Source organism: Emiliania huxleyi (assembly GCF_000372725.1).
Source record: "Emiliania huxleyi CCMP1516 unplaced genomic scaffold EMIHUscaffold_64, whole genome shotgun sequence".
Taxonomy (NCBI): domain Eukaryota; phylum Haptophyta; order Isochrysidales; family Noelaerhabdaceae; genus Emiliania; species Emiliania huxleyi.
In genome coordinates this window covers 508,287-527,614 of record NW_005197198.1, presented here as the reverse complement: position 1 = coordinate 527,614, position 19,328 = coordinate 508,287, and the positions used below count along the sequence as shown (strand labels likewise).

Genomic DNA, 19,328 nt, shown 5'->3' with positions numbered 1-19,328 from the left:
GACGGCGACGGCGACGGCGGGGGCGGGGGCGGGGGCGCCAACGGAGGGGGCACCGGTGGGGAGGCCAAGGACTGGCACTGCCGAAACGTCTCAAAGACGGAGGTGGCATCGCTTGGCAGCGCGGTGCACGTGAGGGAGTGCATGGTTGAGGAGGGCAGCTCCAAGAAGCAGGGGCACTGCACTGCGGCGTCGAGAGAGTCTCCCGAGAATAGGGCGGTCTCAAGTATAGTCGCACAAGCGGGTGTGAGGCTGTCTTCGATTATGGAGCTGAGCCGCGCAAAGTCGCAAAGTTGCCGCAGCTGCGATGGCGGCGGCGACAGCAGCGGCGACGGCGGCGGTGATGGTGGGCAGCGGCGCATGACGCGGCAGATGGCTGCATCAATCTCTGGGTCGGACGGCGTCCGAGCCGTGAAGGCATGGGCGGCGGCCGCCGCTGCCGCGAGCAGCGCTGCTCGGAGCATGCGCACACAGACAGGACTGGGCCGACGCGCGCAACGCCAAAACTTGGGCAGCGGAGAACGCTATTGTACTTTTTAGCTTACTCTATTGTACCGTGCAAGGATGTGCGTTCCAGAAGGCCGTCCAAGGATATGCAACGTGCCGTGAAAGCGCGACAGCGTGTCAAAATGAAAATGATGTGTTTCAACGGATGTGACCTTAGCTTAGGATGTGACATGCCACCGACAGTCCGACACTGAGTCGTACGCAAAGACCAAAGTCCAAATCTATTCCTACGACCTCCCATGCTTAGAGGGAGCGCCTTGTCCCATCCCACATCGACCCAAGTGTCAAAAGGAGCACATGTCGTCGAGGATGTCGACGGGCTCGGCGCCCTTCTGGTGCACCTGATAGTAGAGCGGCTGGAAGTGGTCTTCCCACGGCTTCGGCATGTTGATCTGGATGCCTCCGATCAGGATCAGCTTGCCGCTGCTGAATTCAGTGTCGACGATGCCGAGGAGCATCTCCTTGACCGCCTCGTAAGCGACGTGGATCAGCGCCTTCATTTGGTCGTCCGAGGATTCGATCTCGCCGAAGCGGCGGTTGATGCGCTGCTTGAGCCACGACTGCTGCATGTCCATCTCGTCAAATTCGCCGGCCTTGCCGCATCTGCAGGCGGCGTAGGCGCCAAGCACCGCCCCGCACGCGGTCGACTCGTGCACCTGCCCCTCGCGCAGGTACTTGCCCAGCTCGCCCTCGTCCGAGATGGCGATGTGCGGGCCAAAGAGGATGATGATGTGGCCGTCATCTGGCACGTGGTGCGAGAAGGCGCCGAAGGTGTGATTGACGGCGATGGCGACGGCTTTGGAGATGGTGACGAAGGCGGCGGGGGCAGCGACGGCGACGACCCCTACCAGGGCTGCCCCGGGGGCGTCATCGCGGACGAGCCGGAGGAGCACTCCCTCTTCGCCGAGTTCGGGATGTACAAGTCCCCCGATATTGCGCCGCTGGCGCAGCCGGCCAACCCGCTCGAGGCGACCACCGGCGAGGCGACCACCGGAGCGGGCGCGGCACCCACCGGAGGGGCACCCGCCGGCACGGCGATGCCCATTGAGGACCTCGCCGGTGCGGTGGCCCGCGGGGCGGCCGGCGCGGCGGCCACCGGAGCCGCCCGCACGGGGACGGCCAGCGCGGCGCCTGCTGTGGTGCGGGTGCGGCGACCGGCGCGGGTGCCGCGCCCGCCGCTCGCCGGGCGATTGCCAACTTCGCCGCCGCGCTCTAGACGAGCACCGGCCGGTGCTGGCGTGGAAGACGGCGGCCATCCGCGCGTATCTAGTGTGCGTGTCCTAAGTGTTGGTGTCTGCGCAGCCTCCTGGAGCCTAGCAGAAGGCGGCCGGCGGTGGGGCGAGGGAAGGGGGGGGGGGGGGGGGTATGGTCCCGTCGGCGGGAGGCTGGGTCTGTCAGCAGGCGGGGGGGTATGGTCTCGAGGTAAGCTACCATACCATACCAAAAGTCCGAACCCGGGTGCTCTGCTTCGCGTGTGCTTCGCGTTAGGCGGCGGGGCCTCAAGGGCTGAATCCCCGCCGAAAGCCGCGGCACAGCAGCACCGCGAGATCCGCTTGCTCCACACGTGCATGCCGACACGCGCGTCTCTCGCGCTCCTCTGGCCATACGCAGCTTGGGAGGCCCATGGCGCGGCCACCGGCGAGTGGCGCACGCTCACATTCTACGACGTGGTTCCCGCGCACTGCCGGGGCCGCGTGAGCAACATGGACGTCGCGAACGTGGCCGGCGACATGTTCTTCTCGACCAAAGACAAGTATTTGGCCGTCGCTTGCCCATCCTGCCTCGCCAACAAGAGCTGCCACGGCGCCGCCACCTTCGACTGCACCAACCCCGAGAGCACCGGCCAGCTGGTCGTGCGGCAGCTCTCGGTTGAGGTCCTCGCATTCGGGGACGCGTACTCGCTTTGCGACGTCTGGCCCCACCACGGGGAGTGCGAGTACTCCTGCTTCGCGCCGCCCGGCCACAAAGGCCCCGGCGTCGGGCGGGAGAGGGTCTGCGCCGGCGGCTCGTGGCGTGCGTGCGGGATGGCGCCTGATCCGTCTCCCGTCGTGCCGTTTCGGCACGCCTGGGACTACTGGAACTGGAACATCGCGTCTCGCTTTGGCAACTCCGGCGGCGGCGAGTGGTACAGCCTGACGGCGGCGGACGAGGGCCTTCACTGGCGCAACGCCAGCGTCGTCAAGGCAATCGACCAGGCATGCCAGGCGAGGGCGTTTGACGGCCTCGTGGTGAGCAGAGGGGCGGCCTGCTTTGAGGCCTGCCCGCAGCCGGCCAACCGCTCGAGTGAGTGCTGGGTCGACTGCTTCTTCGAGACGCTGCTCGGCCCGGGCGCGGCCACCACGCTCAAGCCGCCCGGCGCACAGACCGGTGCGATGGACGTGGGCCACCTCGCCGACGCGTGGCTGAGCGGCCTGCGCCACGACGACCCGGCCAAGGGAGGCTGCCCTCCGTGCCCGCCGGACAGCCCGTGCCCGAGCGGCGGCGAGGACGGAGGCGGCGGCTGGGCGGGCGCGGCGCCGCGGCGAGCGGCGGCCGGGCCGGCGGCTGCTGAGTTTCTTCCGCCGCCGGGCGTGGCCACACAAACGGCACTACACTGAGAAGCTCCTTCCCGCGCCCCACGGGCGCGCGCGTACGTCTGAGTGTCGATCTGCATGGTACATCGCGTGCACAGCTCAGATACAGCTGAGAGCTGCAGGCGTAGTCGGGGAGTCCAACTCATGTATATGTTTCTATGTGCGTGAATAGCGCATACGGTTTATTATTTCTGATTCTGTGTGTTTTGGTTTTATTGGTCGCCTTCTCTGTTGATTTTGTGATTTGTGTTGTGCTCGGACAATCCAAACAAAAATCGTCGAGCCTTAAACCAGTCGCACCGCTCTGGGCCGGCGCGGGGGCCCTAGAGGGTGTCCATGCGGGGGGGAGATGGGGTCCCCTGGCCCGCCGCAGGCGCCGATTTTTTTGGAGTTTTTCTTTTTTCGCGATTTTTTACTTGTTTTCATTCATGGGAATTCGGCGTACTTGCGGCCATGCTATCACGCCTTGCGACAGCCTGTCGGCGCTGCTGCCCGTGCCATGATGCACAATTGATCACCTGCATAGCTCGCGGCCTTAGTATCAAGCATTCAGTGACGACCTGATCGTACGGCCAGTAGGAAGGTGTCCTTCCAGCTGCGTGCACGCTTCTGGCGCAATGCGCGTCACCTCGGATTGGCTGCTGGCACTCTCGAGGCTATGCCTACACAGCCTCGCGCGCATGGGCAGTCAAGAGGGACCACGCACCTTCTCAGGACAGCGCCGGTGCCTCTCTCTTGGACCGGCAAACTTGGTGGTCTCGTGTCACCAATGTGGGACCAGTGCGGCATCGCGCCATTGACAGCTCTGAACTGCGCCTCACCACTGACCGGGAAGGCCGCCAAGTGGGCCAGCACAGGTCGCACATTGTGGCAGCAGTCAGCAGTGCATGGCTGATAGCTAGAGCAGCAGCGTCAGGGTCGCAGGGTCGGATCGTGTCAAGCCTCTCGCCCGGCCGGCCGCGTGCAGACGTCGGCCTGTCTGCTGTCTGGAGTGATCTGTCGGCGGTCAGTACGACCGACCAGGTCGGAGTTTTCTGATGGTTGGAGGGTCTATCTGTATGTACTCCTCGAGATCTCTCCAAATCTGCCCTCTGATCAACCGTAATCATTCGGGAAGTCGGTGCTCATAGAGACTCATAGAGCCGGAGCCCCGTTTCCGCACTGCGGCGCGGCGCACGGTGCCTCCGGGGGGCCCCGCGCCGGCCCAGAGTCGCACCGTCTCCGCGCAATCCGCACGCGCGCGCCGCAGTCCTCCACCAGAAAAACGCGCCCCGCGTTGCCGGCTCGCGACCCTCCGGCCAAACCGCAGGCCCAGCTCCCGGCGCCGTCCTCCTCCTGCCCGCCCTCGCCTCCCTCGCACGCCTCGCGGCCGACGCCCTCCTCGAGCAGCCACTGGTGCGGCCGGGGAAGCCGGACCGCACCCGCCCCCCGTCCGGCTCCAGCAGGTGCCACACCGTCGTGCTGAGCATGTCCAAATAAATAGACATCTCCATGAGAGATGGCCGACGTACGAACATAAAACTCCCCGTGTGAGTGAGTGAGTATTCTTGATACGAAACCACAACACAAACTACCTACGCCTTCGCAACACCGAAGAGAGAAGGCCCGCCGCCTAAACATGGGCTGCAAGGCGCGCGGGCAGCCCGGCCAACCCTTCGACCACAAGACCGGCCACGGCTACGTCAAGGCGCATCGCGGTTTCTACCACGACGCGATCTTTGTCAAGCGCAACAACTTCAACCTGCTGCTCCACGAGACGTTCGGCGGCGGCTTCTCGCCCACCGCCGTTCTCAAGCTGCGCCGCCTCGCGCGCAAAGTCGCGCGCGGCAGCGTCGACCGCACGGCCTACTCGCCCAAGTACTCGCTCTCTTTTATGTCCCACCATGCAGAGCGCATCTCTCTCTCTGTTGTGCGAGGCGTGAACCGCGCCATTCGCTCTCACCTGGCAACCCTGTCTGCACGTCTTGCGCGCGCGTGAACAGGGCTCCAGGCCCCAAATGACGTGTGAGTGTTAGAGTTGTTTGGTATTGCTAAAAATCGAAACCACGACGACACACCAGTCGACTCGTATCGGTTGCCTCCATGAACGGCGGAGCTATTCTCGCGCCCACACCACACCTGGCTCTAACGTGGACACGCCCATAGCTGGGGACACACACACACACACACACAACTCCCCGCTCCGCGGATTCCGGCCTTCAGTTTGTTTTTTGACGGCGTGCAGCATCTCAGGCCCGACTTTGACGGCGTTCGGCCACGAGGCGCTCAGCTCGCACGAATGTGCATCGCTCTGACGCTCTTCGTGCTGATCGCACCGCCGCCAACAGCGCCGAGTCCACCTCCCTGGTGGACCATCGAGCCGCCCCCTCCCGATCCCGCCCCGCCGCCGCCGCCGCCTCCTCCGCCTCCTCCGCCGCCGCCGCTGGACCCGCCGGGCTTTCCGCCATTTCCGCCAGGACTCGAGCCCGTGCACCTCGCAGCCACCGCGATCGTGCTCCTTGCCTTTGCGGGAAGCCTTGCCCTCTGCGCGCTCTGCGGTTTCTACCACGAGCGGCTGTGCGTGTGCTGCACCGCTGCAAGCGAGCGGCTGCGCGTGTGCTGCACCGCTGCAAGCGAGCGGCTGCGCGTGTGCTGCTCCGCTGCAAGCGAGCGGCTGCGAGCGTGCTGCTCCGCCGTGCGCGCCCGGCTCGCGCCGGCCGCGGGCAGGCGTACCGCTCCACTGGTCAGGACGCTGGCCATCTCGCCGGAGAAGCGGCACGTGCCCTTCACCGATGAGAAGGGGAGCTTCAGCGACAGCTCCACGGCCGGCAGCAGAAGGCCCTCCACGGCGCCGGCCGGGACTCGGCAGCCTGTCCCCAGAGACAGGCCGCGGCCGGGCAGGCCGAGCGTGCCGTCCGTCAAGGCGCTCGCCAGCCTCGGGGGAAGTTTGCGAGAGCTCTCCTTCGGCGAGTTCTCGCGGCGCTCCGTCAAGGAGCGCTCGTTCGAGGTGTCCTTTGGCGAGGGACACGCCTGCTCGAGGGAGCCGTCTGGCTCGCAGTCCAAGCGAGCCTCAAAGGTCCCGTCCTTCGACCACGAGGTGTCTTTTGGGGGCTCGAGGGCCTCTGGCTCGAGGGAGCCGTCCAAGCGAGCCTTCGAGATGGGGGAGGCTTCGCGCACCCAGGCTTCGTGCCGCACCCTCTCCTCGGACACCCTCTCCGAAAGCTCGCGCGCCTCCGCGCACAGGGGCGAGGCAGCGCACCCCCCTGAAGCCTCGTCACCCGAGATTCTCTCGGGTGGGCTGGTGCAAAGGATGCTGCGAGACATGGAGCGGCGAGATAGGCAGCAGCTCCAGCAGCTCCAGCAGCAGCAGATGGCTGCGGCGGTCGCGGTCGCGGGCAGTGGCAGCGGCAGCGGGAGTGGCAGCGGCAGCGGGAGTGCTCCCCGTCCGGGGACGGTGCGAAGGATGCTGCCCCCCGCGCAGCAGGAGCAATCGTCTATCTCCCCCTCGAGCACTCCCCCTCCGGGGACGGTGCGAAGGATGGCCATGATGCTGCCCCCCGCGCGGGGGCAAGACATGGAGCGGCAAGATCGGCAGGAGCAGCAGGCGTCGAACGATGACGATGGCGGCGCGCCGGCGGCCCGCTGGCTCACCGGGTTGAACACGCCGAGAGGCAGAGCAGCTGCCGGGTGGCCCGTTGATCTGTAAGTACTCAACTCGGCACGTGCTACCCCCCCTGCCCTCTCCGGGCTTAGATGTGCGCGATATTCATATTGTCTTGGGGTTGGGCTGGTGCTGGTGGGCTCTGTCGGGGGACGGGGCAGGGATCCATGAACCTTGAACGCATTGTTGGGTCGTTGCAGTGCTCAAATATTTACCGCCATACCGGCATGGCGCATGGGATTTTTTTGGCTAATCTGTAATCAAACCCTAAAGAGCCGTAGGCCTGCACTAATCTTGTAGACGAATCAAAAAGTTGGTAGCTGCAAGCTGGTACGGGAATCGGGATACCACTTGCCTCGCGGAAATCATAGCGAGTCGGAGTGCCTTTTTGGTTTTTGTTTGTGGTGGCAAAATCGGTGTTAGAGGGTCAACAGCGATCAGCGTCCTAATCTAAATACTAAAAATCTGGGATTCAGGATTGAGGCATCGCTTCAGTGAGGCTAAGTGAGTTTATGGATGTGTGAGAACGGCGGTACGGAACACGAGGAGTCACGCGGACCGACTCGTCGGTGACTATGCTGCACGCCGTTTCAGAATTTTTCTCAGCGTGAGCGAGACGTGGAAGAGTGCCACCGTCGGGTAGGACGGGTCGTCCCGGAGCATCAGAGTAGCCGTCGTGGTCGCGGCGAGCAGCCGCCGGCCACTCCGGCGCCGCGTCGGCAACATGGGAGCATGTCCACCGCCACTTCGCGGTCACAGCGCTGTTTTGTCGCCAAACGCCGCCATGTACCTTTTCGGGCAAACCATCGAGCTGCATGTCGGTTTTTACTTGACGGGCGCATGGAGGCATCACATCTCCATGCGCCCGTCAAGTCGGAGCCAGTCAGCGGCGACCACAGCGCTCAGAAAGGTACATGGCGAGCTTTTCAGAGTCAAGCAATTGCGCGAAATCCCACACTGCTCACTGGTGGATTTTGGGGCGCTGTCTTCCCCCTATCGGTGTAAATTTAATCGGCAAAATACCTGGAGACCGGTACTGTATTTTGCGCATTGCGGGTATACCTGGAAAAACCCTGGGTATACCCGGTAATAGCTAATACCCGCACTTTTGCATGGTTTCGCCCCCGGGCACACAGCCGCTACACGAATCAAAAACCCCGCATACCACTTTCGCATACCATACCACTCAAAAATAGCGAGCTCACCGCCGGGGCGGGCGCCTGGCGGCGCCGCTGCGCAAAAACCCCGCATACCACTTTCGCATACCATACCACTAAAAAACTAATCAAAATATCACCAAATGCCGGTCTCATACCGGTAAATATTGAGCACTGTGTCCCAGTCCCACGGCCACGCGCGACTCGCGAGTGTCGTGTGTCGCGAGCACGCGTCAGCCGCACCACGTCGCACGTGTCTCGTGTGTTCTGTGTGGTCTAGAGCCGTATGCACACTCTGCACAGCTCAGCACCTTTTTATAACAGGAAACAGCGCATGGACGGGCCGAGCGACCTTTCACAGTCACAGCTCACTGTGTGTACGCACACACAGCGTCTGAACCCCATGTGGGATCACAAAAGCCGGTCGAAAGGTTCGGCCGATTTGGTCAAAACGCTAAAAGCACTGTGGCAAAACGACAAAAGTGGGCCCGCCCGGGGCAAAATGGTAAAAAATCGCGCGCCGCAGGCGCGCGCGATTCGCCGTAAATTTTTTGGACATTCTACTCTCCGTCGCGCCCGCGGCGCTGCCTCTCCAAATACTCGCTCACTATGCGGCGCAGCCACGCCTTGTTGCCCGAGAGGGACTCGCCACGCTCGCCCAGCTCCTCCTTGAGCTTTACCACCTTCATCGCCACCAGATCCTTTTGGACCTTTCGCATCGCCGCCGCTGCAAAGAGCTCCGGGCTCACAGCCTCGTGCTCAGCAGCGCCCGCCCGCCCGCGGCCACGTTGGCCTGGGCTGAGTGTACATCACCGTTGCCCAGCCAGGCGCGAAAGTGCGTTGTGGGGGGACTGAGGCATCCTTACACACGTTGCAGCATGTGCATGTTTGGACACACACCGGGGGCGCTTTCGAGGCGAGCGGCAGCATTTTTCTAGCCGTAGTGTGCGGGAACTACTTTGCGGGAAGACAGCTACTACTACTGCACCGCCGGCGCGCAGCCAAAGAGAATTGTGACAAATGCTAAAATTGCTGGGCGGGGCGCTCCGAGACGACCAAAGTGGTAAAAGTGTCGCACTCTCCCTTGACCCGATCAGTAGCTGCTCGCTCGCGACGCGGCGATCGCACACACGAAGCGTTTTGGAAGGCACAGCGACCGCCCGCTGCGCTCTTCTCGGTTGGATTGTCGCTTTTGTGCGCGCGGGGCACACCCTCGATGACGAACGCCGGGCTTCCACTTGAGGGCAGGCGAGAACCATACCTTTGCCGTTCATGTTCCAGAAGGTGCCCGCTCTCGTGCCCATGATCAGAGCTCTTTCACGTCCACGACCGAGAAGATTGGCACTGCGGCCGGGTGCTCCGACGGCAGTGCCGGCAGCTTTGTGCGGAACTCGAGGTAGGTGCCGCGCTCGCGCAGGGCGACCGGTGGCGAAAAGTAGACGTCGCGCGACGCCACCTCTGCCACGAGTGCATCGAGTCGAGAGCGAGTCGGGACCGCGCCAAGCTCCTCGGTGAGCGTGACCCGCTCCACAAACACGGATCCAGCCAAGGCCACCGAGGTCACCCGGAGGCAGAGCTCAATGTAGGGCGCGCTTGGCGCGTGAGGATGTGAGGCAGGCCCCGGCATCGCCTCGCCCTCGGTCGGATCGTCCGCCGTCAAGCCCGCGCAGTAGGCGGCCTCGATTGAGGCGTGCAGACGGCCGCTCGACTGCGCGATAGCCCAGCGAGGCTCGTCGAGGGATGGCGGGCCTTGGTCCGACTCGCAGCACTGAAGGTGCTGCTCCAACTCTCCGAGGGCCTTGCGGCGCTGATGAACCCGGCGCACCGGCACGTAGGCTCGACGCACCTCTTCCAGGTCGGAGAGCGAGCCGAAGCAGGCCTCGGGGATCTCTTGCAGCTGCTCTGCGAGGGCGCGCAGCGAGTGGCGCCCACGCACAGCCTCGAGCCAGTGCGGCGACGCGCCGAGGCTGGTGACTTGATCTGCCGGCGTGCACCGAAGAAGGCCAGGCGAGGGCTGCGGAGACATGCAAGCTTGGCGATGGTGGCGCTCGAGCAGGGCGAGCGTGGTGCGTGTCATGTGGAGCAGCGACGTGGCCGACGGAAGGACCGCATCCGGCTTGGTGCAGTGCTCGCCCCAGTCTTGTAGCTGCGCCGCCTACCAGGCTCACGCACGCGACTGCCGTGCTGCGGGCGGCGGGGAACTACGGTGGCGGAAGTGGCGCGTGTGCGGGCACACCGAGAAGGGTGGGCCGTTCTGGTCTCGTGTGTCGGGCACCATCTGGCGGGCGGCTTCGAGAGCGGCAGTACTGACCCTCCACGCAGCATCAAAGTCGGCGCGCTCGGCGGAGATGTCGACGGTGCGCCGAGCTTGGACCGTCTGGGGCGAGGCGGGCTCGGCAGCGCTGCGCAGCGGGGAGCCATTTCCTCCGTTGTGGCTTTCGTCGCCAGTGAAGTTGAGACGTGTCGGCTCCAGCATCGAGAGCGGGGAGCGGGGGACTGGACCCAGGACTCGGTCGCGACGCCGTCGTAAATTGAAAAAGAGTACCCGCTGAAGAATTCTTAAACGCAAGCGGACTGGCGCGGACGAGAAGAATTCAAACAACATCTCTCTCACAGTGTGTGTGTGTGTGTGTCTCACAGACACAGGTTCGACACAGGTACCAAAAGGAGCACAGCAGACGGCAACCCCTTAGGCGCCGTCGAAGAGACCGGTATCACCTGCGACCTGGCCGGTCGCTCTTCCCCCCTCCCCTCGAAAGCGCGCTCAATCGCTCGTTCGTCGCACTCCACCCCCCGAGCCCACCTTGCCGCGCTGCGGGCCTCCCGCCGCCGGCCATCGCGGGACCGCCGCCCGCCGCCACCCCAGCAACCGCTCCCTCCGCGAAGAAGAAGAAACGTCCGAAAAGTGAGGTTGATGACTGCACTCCAAGTGCTCCAAGTGCGAACGGGGTGCACGACTGCACGACGCGCAGACACCTGGGATCGACGGTCGGAGCTACGAAGAGCAAGGAAAGTCAAGAGAGAGGGAGGTGCTTACGAGAAGCTGCCGCAAAGCCGAGCGTGGCGCGTGTGGGAGCTGGGACACGTCGCACGCCGCGCGGAGATGCCGAACGCGACCGTGCAAAACGAGCAAAAACCGCGTTTCAAACTCGGTGTCCACGAGCCACGACGCGCTCTCCATTTAGAGCATTCTCCTTAAAAATAAACAGCTGACATGTTGTAGCCCTCAGGCGTCTCTCTGTCTCTCTCTCTCGCTCTCTCTCTGTCTGATCCTCGAGCTGAAACGCGGTGCACCACTTCTATCTCGAATGTTTGCTGCTCTGCTGCGCCTGCGGCGGCCCCGCCTGCGCATGCCCCCGCCCGTGTGACAGCGTCAGGCCGCCAAACACGTCTCCCAGAATGTCACCGACGTCGGTGAGCGCGTCCTCGACGGTGCTGGCGACGGTGCTGGCGGCGGTGGAGAGGGTGCTGTTGAGCGTGCCCACCGTCGTGTCTAGCGTCTCGCCAACCGTCTGACCCGCCTCGCCGAGCTCAGTGACGGTCGTGCCGAGCGAGCTGCTCACCTGCGGGGTGTGGACTCGGGCGTGTCATGGACGTGGCGTGTGGCGTGGCGGCGAGGACGCAGAAGACCCCGTTTCCCCTCCCCGCCTCCCAGAGAGCTTCGTCTACTACATCTCGGCTCGACCTCGGCTCGACCTCGGCTCGACCTCGGCTGGAATCTCGGCTGGTTCTAGGCTGGATCTCACCTGGCCGCCGGCCAGCTTGTCGACGAGCTGCATCGCCGCCGCCGAGCCGGCGAGGCCCTTGTTCTCGAGCGCCACCGTGATGAGCTCCTCGACGTACGGCAGCCGGACCCGGTCCGGACCGAAGGTGAGGTCGAGCGCCGAGTACAGCCCGACCTCGATCTCGCCGTCCTTGAGCAAGTCCGCCATCATCCGGCTCAGCGTCGCGGCGGGCGCCTTGAGCAGGAGCGGGAACGCGCGCGAGCGGCGCGACTCGAAGGGGCCAAGCACGAGCGGGGGCGACACCTACACCCAAGTCCAGCCGAGATGCAGCCGAGGTGCAGCCGAGGTGCAGCCGAGGTGCGGCCGAGGTGCAGCCGAGGTGCGGCCGAGGTGCAGCCGAGGTGCAGCCGAGGTACAGCCGAGGTGCAGCCGAGGTGCAACCGAGGTGCAGCCGAGGTGCAGCCGAGGTGCAGCCGAGGTGCAGCCGAGGTGCGGCCGAGGTGCGGCCGAGGTGCAGCCGAGGTGCAGCCGAAGTGCAGCCGAGGTGCAGCCGAGGTGCAGCCGAGGTGCAGCCGAGGTGCGGCCGAGGTGCAGCCGAGGTGCGGCCGAGGTGCGGCCGAGGTGCAGCCGAGGTGCGGCCGAGGTGCGGCCGAGGTGCAGCCGAGGTGCAGCCGAGGTGCAGCCGAGGTGCAGCCGAGGTGCGGCCGAGGTGCAGCCGAGGTGCAGCCGAGGTACAGCCGAGGTGCAGCCGAGGTGCAGCCGAGGTGCAGCCGAGGTACAGCCGAGGTGCAGCCGAGTGCGGCCGAGGTGCGGCCGAGGTGCAGCCGAGCTCTAGCCGAGACACGGTCGAGACACAGTCGAGATACAGTCGAGATGCAGCCGAGCGCGAGCGGGCGGGCGGGCGGGCGAGCGGGCGAGCGGGCGGGGGGGGGGGGGGTCGGCGGCACCTCGGGCACAGAGACTCGGCCGACGGCGGTGCCCAGGTACGTCACGTTGACCTCGACGGCGAGCACGGTGGTGGTGATGTTGAGCGGGTTGGAGAGCTGGCCGATGTACACCGTCTCCTCGAGCTCGGCCAGTGGAGTTGGGTCCTTCTCGATCAGCCCATGAGAGTGGTCGCCGACGTAGCCGTGTGCGTGGTCTCCCGCCTGCGTCAGCAAGAGAGGTCGGTCGGTCGGGTACTGCAGCCGTGCCGAGTGCTCAGCACGTCGCGGGAGAGCATGGACATGGGCTACGCACACAGCGGAACGCAGCGGAACGCAGCGGAACGCAGCGGAACGCAGCGGAATGAACACAGCTGTGAGTCGGGATACACGGGGGTCTGTACTCCTCTCCATCTCGAGATATGGGGGAGATATGCGGAGACACGAGCAGAGATACGAGGAGATACGGGGGAGATCTGGGGGAGATCGGGCATCTAGTTCCGCCCACAAGCCCCGCCAGGGAGTGGATCGCCGCCGCGTTGACGTCGACGTGCATACCGACGTCTCGGAAGAAGTGGAGCAAGCGGCCCGGCAGCTTCGCGTCGAGGGCGACGCCTTGCAAGGCGACGCTGTAGAGCGGCACGCCGCCTGGCGCCACAAGCGCGGACAGAACGTCTCTCGAGGAGCGGCGAGGCAGTGGGCAGTGCGCGCGCATGGCGGCGTCGGGTGTGTGGCTGGCGATGTCGGCGAGGAAGTTGCCGGTGAGAGGGCTGCGTTGTAGATCCGAGGCCAATTTCGAGTCACCTCGAGTCACCTCGGGCGATCTCGGGCGATCTCGGGCGATCTAGGGCGATCTCGGGCGATCTCGGGCGGTCTCTCGCGCCGATGGAGGTGAAGACGGCGTGCACGTCGCTGGTTCGCCCCGCGGCGTAGTCCGCCGAGAGGCGCTCGAACTCGTGCACGTCCTCCGGCGGAGAGAGGATCGGGCCACGGAGTGTGTACGAGAGGGCGCCCTGCCGCATGCTCACGAGCCCGTCGGTGGCCACCGCGGCGAACTGCGACCCCGCCGCGGTCTGGACGGCGAAGGCGATCTCGCCGAGCGGAGTCAGCTCGAAGGAGGATGGGTTCTGCGCCTCCACCTCAGCCTCGAGCGTCACCTCGCTCCCGGGGTACGACTCGCTCAGGTGCAGCGCGGTCGTGCGCGCGGCCAGCCCTCCCATCCCGCGCAGCCGGAACTGCTTTGCCAGCGTGATGCCCTCGAAGAGAAGGCCTGGCCACGCGCGGACAGTCACGCTGCCGGCCACGGAGAGGGAGAGCTCCGGCGCGGTGATGATCCGCGCCGAGAGCTCGTGCAGGGCGGTGAGGTTCGCAACCTCGAGTGCGCCGCGGACATGAAGCGGAACGCGGCCCCCAAAGCCGACGGCGAGCGGGCTGAGCGCTTGGAAGCTGCCGACGGGCGCAGCTCCGCCGGAGGCGTGTGCGACGGAGAGGTCCATCCGCTCGACGGTGCACGCCACCGGGAGGAGCCAGAGCCGCAGCTCGCCCGTCGTCTGGATCGCAACGGTCAGGTCGCTCCTCGAGATGGACACGTCCAGGGGGCCTGCTGAGCCAGGGTCGCCCGAGCCAAAGTCGCCGATGTCGCTCTCCGACGGCGCGACGTGCAGCGCAGTGACGGTGAGCACAGACCTGTCGACGAGGAACTGGACCGCCGCGCTGGCCACCGTGGGCCCAGCAAATGCTGTGAACAGCAGCAGAACGAGGGCAACAGGCAGCAAACGCAGAGCGAGCGGACAGGGCCTCGACTGTGCCGGCGCCTCGTCAAGCGCACGCGCGGTCCCAGCGTCGTCGCCACCAGTGGAGCTGCACGGGCACAGTGCGTTGGTAAGCTTGGCGGCGCTAGTTCGAGCGCTAGGCTCGACGTCGATCATCGGGCGGTGTGGTAGTTGCGCCGGGCCAAGGTGGACGCGAACTTTTTTTCTTTTATATATACCAAAAGGAGGGCTACACGAGGCCCTCTACGCTGGGGCGCCGGCGCCTTTTTTTCTTTTCTTCAGCGTGAATTTTGGCGGAGATTGCTAGAGGACGAGCAAAAGAAAAAGCGGTCCGTATTGTCGTGTTTACACTAAGATCGACAACGGACAAGAGATCAGACCGCACAGTCTACTGTGTACTCTCACCACCTGTGGCCACACGGACCGTGTGGCCCCACGTACGAGTGGCTCGCCCTCGCAAGAGCCCGAACTCTCTCTCCCCCTCTCTCAAGAAAAGACGAGCATTGTGAGCACGATCAGCACGGCCGTCAGGACGAGGATGGCGCAGAACTTGCCGCGGTCGCTCGACTTGAGCATCTTCTGCATCGTCGCCATCGCGCCGCCCATCTGCGCGCCCGCCTCGTCCACCTCGTGGTCGAGGTCGTCGAGCATGGCGCCCTGCTGCCGCAGCTCGGTGTTGATGGTGCGGCCCATCTTGTCCAGCCGCGACACCGCCACCGAGAGGTTGCCGAGCTCGACGTCCTGCGCCTGCATCTCCTCTTGCTGCGTCATCATCTGCTGCTGCATCACCGCCTCCAGCGGCGCGTCGCGCCTCGCTGGCGCGCTGTAGGCGTGCGCGTCCGACGGCGCGCCCGCGCGCCCGTTGTCCGAGCGCAGCAGCTCCGCGCGCGAGCTGCCGCCCTTGCCCGCGCGCCTCGAGGGAGTGGAGGACGAGGAGCGGTCGAGCTCCTCCCTCATCTCGCGGCAGGTGCGCAGCGAGTCCTGCAGGAATGCGTTGCGCGCGCGCGACTCGGCCGGCGTCGCCGCGATCGAGATGGTCTCCTCCAGATCCTGAAGGTCCACCTCCACCTCGGAAAGCAGCTTCCTCACGGCGGCGGCGGCGGCGTCCTTGCCGGCAGGCGGAGCGTTGCGCCAGCGCACGACCAGGCCGCCACCCGAAGCGAGCTGCCGCTGCACCTCGGCCCGCACGATCTCGTAGGGGTCCGCCATCGTTCGGAAGGCGCCGGCGCGCGGCCTGCAGTTTGGACACAGGAAATAAAAAGAATTTTCAAAGCCACTAGGCACGGGACTGGCGCGCACTGGCACTAACACAGGTACACCACGGGAGCCGCCTAAGCGACTCCCGCGAGGACGTAAAAAGAGAATTCGCAAAGAGAATATGCGCGCCGATTCTCGCACGACACTGGGCACGGTGAGTGAGTGAGTGAGTGAGTATTCTTGATACGAAACCACGACGACACACACCAGTCGACTCGCATCGGTTGCCTCCATGAACGGCGGAGCTATTCTCGCGTCCACACCACACCTGGCTCCAACGTGGACACGCCCATAGCCCTGGGGGAGGGTGTAGAGGATGTAGAGTGTAGAGCGCTGTAGAGCTGTAGAGATGTAGAGCACTCTGGAGCGCTGTAGAGCTGTAGAGCTCTACATCCGGCGCGGGACGATGTGAGTCCGATGTAGAGCGATGTAGAGCGCGATTTTGCTGTAGAGTTTGATGTAGAGGCTCTACAGCCAAACCGCCGGGAAGGCAGTAACTCAAAGAGGTATTGTCCCGCAGCCGCTCCGCCAGCATCTCGGAGTCGCCCTCTGCGGAGAGCTTCTTCTCTTCGCAGAGCCGCTCGAGATGCCTGCGGTCGACACGGTGTAGCCAGGAGAGGTCGGCCTCTTCCGGCGTCGCGCTGGGCTCGCCATCCTGAGCTGGATTGGATGCCGCCTCCATCGTCTCTGCAAGAAGCATATCTGTAGCTGGCGCCGCCTCCTCCTCGTCCGCGTCTGGCGGGATGGAAGACGCCCCCACCCCTGCCGCTAGCTGCGGCCCCGCCTCTGCCGCCTCCGCCTCTGCCGCCTCGGGTGCCTCCCCATCAACCGCCAGCGCCGCCGGTGCCGATGCCGCCGCCGCCGGCATCTCCACGTCAGCCGCTGGCGCCTGCTGCGCCGACGCCGCCAGCTTGTCGCCGATGCGCTGAGCAATATCCGCCTTGTTGCCCTGCTTGGTGACACCGACCACCTCGCACAGCGACTTGAGCTGGGCCACGCTCAGGCCTCTATTGCCCTGCAGCCGCTCCGCCAGCATCTCGGAGTCGCCCTCTGCGGAGAGCTTCTTCTCTTCGCAGAGCCGCTCGAGATGCCTGCGGTCGACACGGTGCAGCCAGGAGAGGTCGGCCTCTTCCGGCGTCGCGCTGGGCTCGCCATCCTGCTGCATGCTGCAAGCTCGGGGGGGGACGGCCGACTTGCGTGCTGGACGCGTGGACTTGCGCAAGTCCTTATCCTTGTAGGTCGACTTTCCCGTCAGCGCCCAGTCGGAGGAGCAGCGTCGCCCTCCTATCCCCGGGGCTCGGCGCGTCCTCATCCTCCTGGAGCAGCCTCTGCGCCTTGACCGCCTCTACCCGCTCGCCAATCTGCTTGTACGGGTCTCCGAACAGCGGCCTCCCGCCTCCTGTATAATAGTAGGTCGCCATCTCCTGCGGTTCCATTGCCCCGTAGAAGTCGAGCTCCCTACTCCGCCCATGTTGAGCGTAGTGTCCTGCCAGCAGGTCGCACCCGTGGTTCAGCCTCGCTAGCAGCCCCGTCCTGCCGTCCCACCGTTGCCTCTGGCCGCGGTTATGGTACGCCTGCTCCCACGTGGCGGCAAAGTCGATGCCTCGGTCGTTGTATCCGTCGATCACCCGGCTCTGTTCTCGGAGCACCCCCGCCTCGGACGTTCGGACCATGTCCCTCACCGACTTGCTCCGGTGACACGTGGACAGGAAGGCCCGCCGCATCGCGTCGCTGTCGGTAGACCCCACCACTACCGCACCGTCAGGTATGGCGTCGGCGCACTCGCGGGTCGCATCCAGTAGCGCTCTTTGCTCTGACGAGGTGCTGTGCTCTAGCTGATCGCCGCGCGTCGCCATCCGGCTCGCGCCCGCTGCCACCCCCGCTTCGTACGGCGAGAGGGCGTCCGCATCAACCAGGATATATGCCGCCGCCAGGCGCGGTCTCGCTTCTGGCGGGATGTCATGCGCCTCTCCCACCTTCGCCGCCCGAACGTGGATATCGCGCCGGAGGCGGGTGGGGAAGGTCTCTCCGCATATGCAGGCGTAATCCAGCTCACCAGGAAGCCTCCGAACCGCTTTTTTAAATACTTTTCTTCGATACTTTAGTCCTCCCGCGCTCGTGCGGAGCGCGCCGCCGACACACTGCAAATGCTCTTCCTGAGCCTCGCCGCCATCGGCAAGCTCGACGTGACTGGCCCGCACGGCGCCCGTCGTGCGGGCCCGCCCCTGGTCGTGCACGCCGAGGTTCAGGCCGCCATCGACGCCGGCGAGCCTGTGGTGGCGCTGGAGTCGACGATCATCACGCACGGGATGCCTTACCCGGACAACCTGCACACCGCCCGCGCGGTGGAGGAGGCCGTCCGCGAGGCCGGTGCGGTGCCCGCCACCGTCGCACTGCTCGATGGCGTCTGCCACGTCGGCCTAGCCACCGAGGAGCTGACGCGGCTCGCGCAGCTCGGGCGTGAGCGCGTCGCCAAGTGCTCGCGTCGCGACCTCGCGGCGGTGATGGCGCGGCGCGGGCACGGCGCGACGACGGTCTCGGCCACCATGCTGCTCGCGCACCTCGCCGGGGTCCCAGTCTTTGTGACGGGCGGCATTGGCGGCGTGCACCGCGGCGGCGAGGCATCGATGGACGTGAGCGCTGACCTGACTGAGCTGAGCCGGACGCCGGTCTGCGTGGTGTGCGCGGGGGTCAAGTCGATCCTCGACATCCCGCGCACGCTCGAGGTGCTCGAGACAAACGGCGTTGCCGTCGCAGCGCTCGGCGCGCGCCTCCCGAGCGCACGTCGGCGGAGCTCACGCCTGCCAGCTGCCCTCGCCACTGCGCCTCACCCTCTCTCTCGCCCCCCCCACCCCCCCCCCCCACCCCAGATTCAAAGGTCCAAAGATTGATTGGTTAGCATCCAGGCTCGTAAACACACACACACACACACACCTCCCCCCCACCCGGCCGCAAGGCGCGAGCGAGTTCCCGGCCTTCTTCACCCGCTCGTCTGGCTGCGCCGCCCCGCTCACCGTGGCAAACCCGCACGAGGCCGCTGCCCTCGTCCTGGATCCCAGATGCGGAGCACGCACGCATGATCTCCCCATATCTCCCCAGATCTCGGAGCTCAGAGGAAGAGTCCATTCTGTGTCTTCCAGACCCACGCTCGAGGGCGCGTGTCTCGTTGCACTCACTGCATTCTGCCTTCGCAGCCCTTGTTGCATTCGAAGCCCTTGTGTCACGCGAGACCGTACACACACACACACACACACACACACACACACACACACACACACACACACACACACACATGACTGTGGTCTGCTCACGACGCAGACCACGCCTCGTGTAATCTCGGGTAATCTCGGCTCATCACGACCTCGGGTGATCTCGGGTGATCTCGGGTGATTTCGCAGGACCACGCCCCGCCGCGGCCTCATCGCGCAAGGAAGCACATGGTTAGGTGCACGCCTCGCGCAGCCTCGGCCTCTCCTCGGGCACGCTCGTCGCGGTGCCAATCCCTGCCAAGGCGGAGGCGGAGGCGGGGGCGGTGCAGGCGGCGATAGAGGCGGCGCTCGGCGAGGCGGAGGTGGCCGGCGTGCAGGGGCGCGAGCTCACTCCGTACCTGCTGGCAAGGGTGAGAAGACACCCTCACCCCTCCTCACCCCTCGCACCTCCTCACCCCTCGCCCCTCGCCCCTCGCCACCTCCCCTCCCTCACTCCCTCACTCACTCCCTCCCTACCTCCCTCCCCACCTCCCTCCCTCCCCACCTACCTCACTTCCGATACACGAGG

The 19,328-nt window shown here is 65.4% G+C and overlaps 7 protein-coding genes across 7 annotated transcripts; 2 read left to right on the top strand and 5 right to left on the bottom strand.

The window, feature by feature from the left end:
- Positions 1-788: 788 nt before the first annotated feature.
- On the bottom strand, positions 789-1,549 carry EMIHUDRAFT_105022 (hypothetical protein; the record flags this gene model as incomplete). The annotated part of the gene is made up of 2 exons (XM_005763319.1): positions 789-1,348; positions 1,528-1,549. The coding sequence occupies 2 exons, from the start codon at positions 1,547-1,549 to the stop codon at positions 789-791; spliced, it is 582 nt and encodes a 193-aa protein (XP_005763376.1).
- A 523-nt stretch (positions 1,550-2,072) lies between these two features.
- EMIHUDRAFT_215266 (hypothetical protein) lies at positions 2,073-3,580 on the top strand (the record flags this gene model as incomplete). The annotated part of the gene is made up of 2 exons (XM_005763318.1): positions 2,073-2,953; positions 3,553-3,580. The coding sequence occupies 2 exons, from the start codon at positions 2,073-2,075 to the stop codon at positions 3,578-3,580; spliced, it is 909 nt and encodes a 302-aa protein (XP_005763375.1).
- Positions 3,581-5,618: 2,038 nt separating this feature from the next.
- EMIHUDRAFT_105020 (hypothetical protein) lies at positions 5,619-6,632 on the bottom strand (the record flags this gene model as incomplete). The annotated part of the gene is made up of 1 exon (XM_005763317.1): positions 5,619-6,632. One exon carries the CDS (start codon positions 6,630-6,632, stop codon positions 5,619-5,621), a length of 1,014 nt encoding a protein of 337 aa, XP_005763374.1.
- A 2,548-nt stretch (positions 6,633-9,180) lies between these two features.
- Positions 9,181-10,350, bottom strand: EMIHUDRAFT_215262 (hypothetical protein; the record flags this gene model as incomplete). Its single annotated transcript, XM_005763316.1, has 2 exons — positions 9,181-10,029; positions 10,111-10,350. 2 exons carry the CDS (start codon positions 10,348-10,350, stop codon positions 9,181-9,183), a joined length of 1,089 nt encoding a protein of 362 aa, XP_005763373.1.
- Positions 10,351-11,050: 700 nt separating this feature from the next.
- Positions 11,051-14,489, bottom strand: EMIHUDRAFT_437764 (hypothetical protein). Its single transcript, XM_005763315.1, has 5 exons — positions 13,406-14,489; positions 13,031-13,170; positions 12,547-12,747; positions 11,621-11,902; positions 11,051-11,437 (listed from the first exon to the last, which is right to left on the bottom strand). The coding sequence occupies exons 1-5, from the start codon at positions 14,448-14,450 to the stop codon at positions 11,174-11,176; spliced, it is 1,932 nt and encodes a 643-aa protein (XP_005763372.1). The 5' UTR covers positions 14,451-14,489; the 3' UTR covers positions 11,051-11,173.
- A 291-nt stretch (positions 14,490-14,780) lies between these two features.
- On the bottom strand, positions 14,781-16,716 carry EMIHUDRAFT_215260 (Qc-snare; the record flags this gene model as incomplete). The annotated part of the gene is made up of 4 exons (XM_005763314.1): positions 14,781-15,528; positions 15,820-15,848; positions 16,024-16,238; positions 16,515-16,716. 4 exons carry the CDS (start codon positions 16,714-16,716, stop codon positions 14,781-14,783), a joined length of 1,194 nt encoding a protein of 397 aa, XP_005763371.1.
- Positions 16,717-17,698: 982 nt separating this feature from the next.
- On the top strand, positions 17,699-19,173 carry EMIHUDRAFT_67520 (hypothetical protein; the record flags this gene model as incomplete). The annotated part of the gene is made up of 3 exons (XM_005763313.1): positions 17,699-18,335; positions 18,508-18,596; positions 18,997-19,173. Coding segments are annotated over 3 exons (903 nt in total), but the record flags the coding sequence as incomplete, so codon positions are not given.
- Positions 19,174-19,328: the final 155 nt, after the last annotated feature.

Coding starts and splice junctions, on each gene's coding strand:
- EMIHUDRAFT_437764 (XM_005763315.1), bottom strand. CDS start 14,450: ATGATCGACGTCGAGCCTAGCGCTCGAACTAGCGCCGCCAAGCTTACC. Junction 11,903..12,546: donor GCCGAGTCTCTGTGCCCGAG/GTGCCGCCGACC, acceptor ACTTGGGTGTAG/GTGTCGCCCCCGCTCGTGCT. Junction 11,438..11,620: donor ACAAGCTGGCCGGCGGCCAG/GTGAGATCCAGC, acceptor CACACCCCGCAG/GTGAGCAGCTCGCTCGGCAC.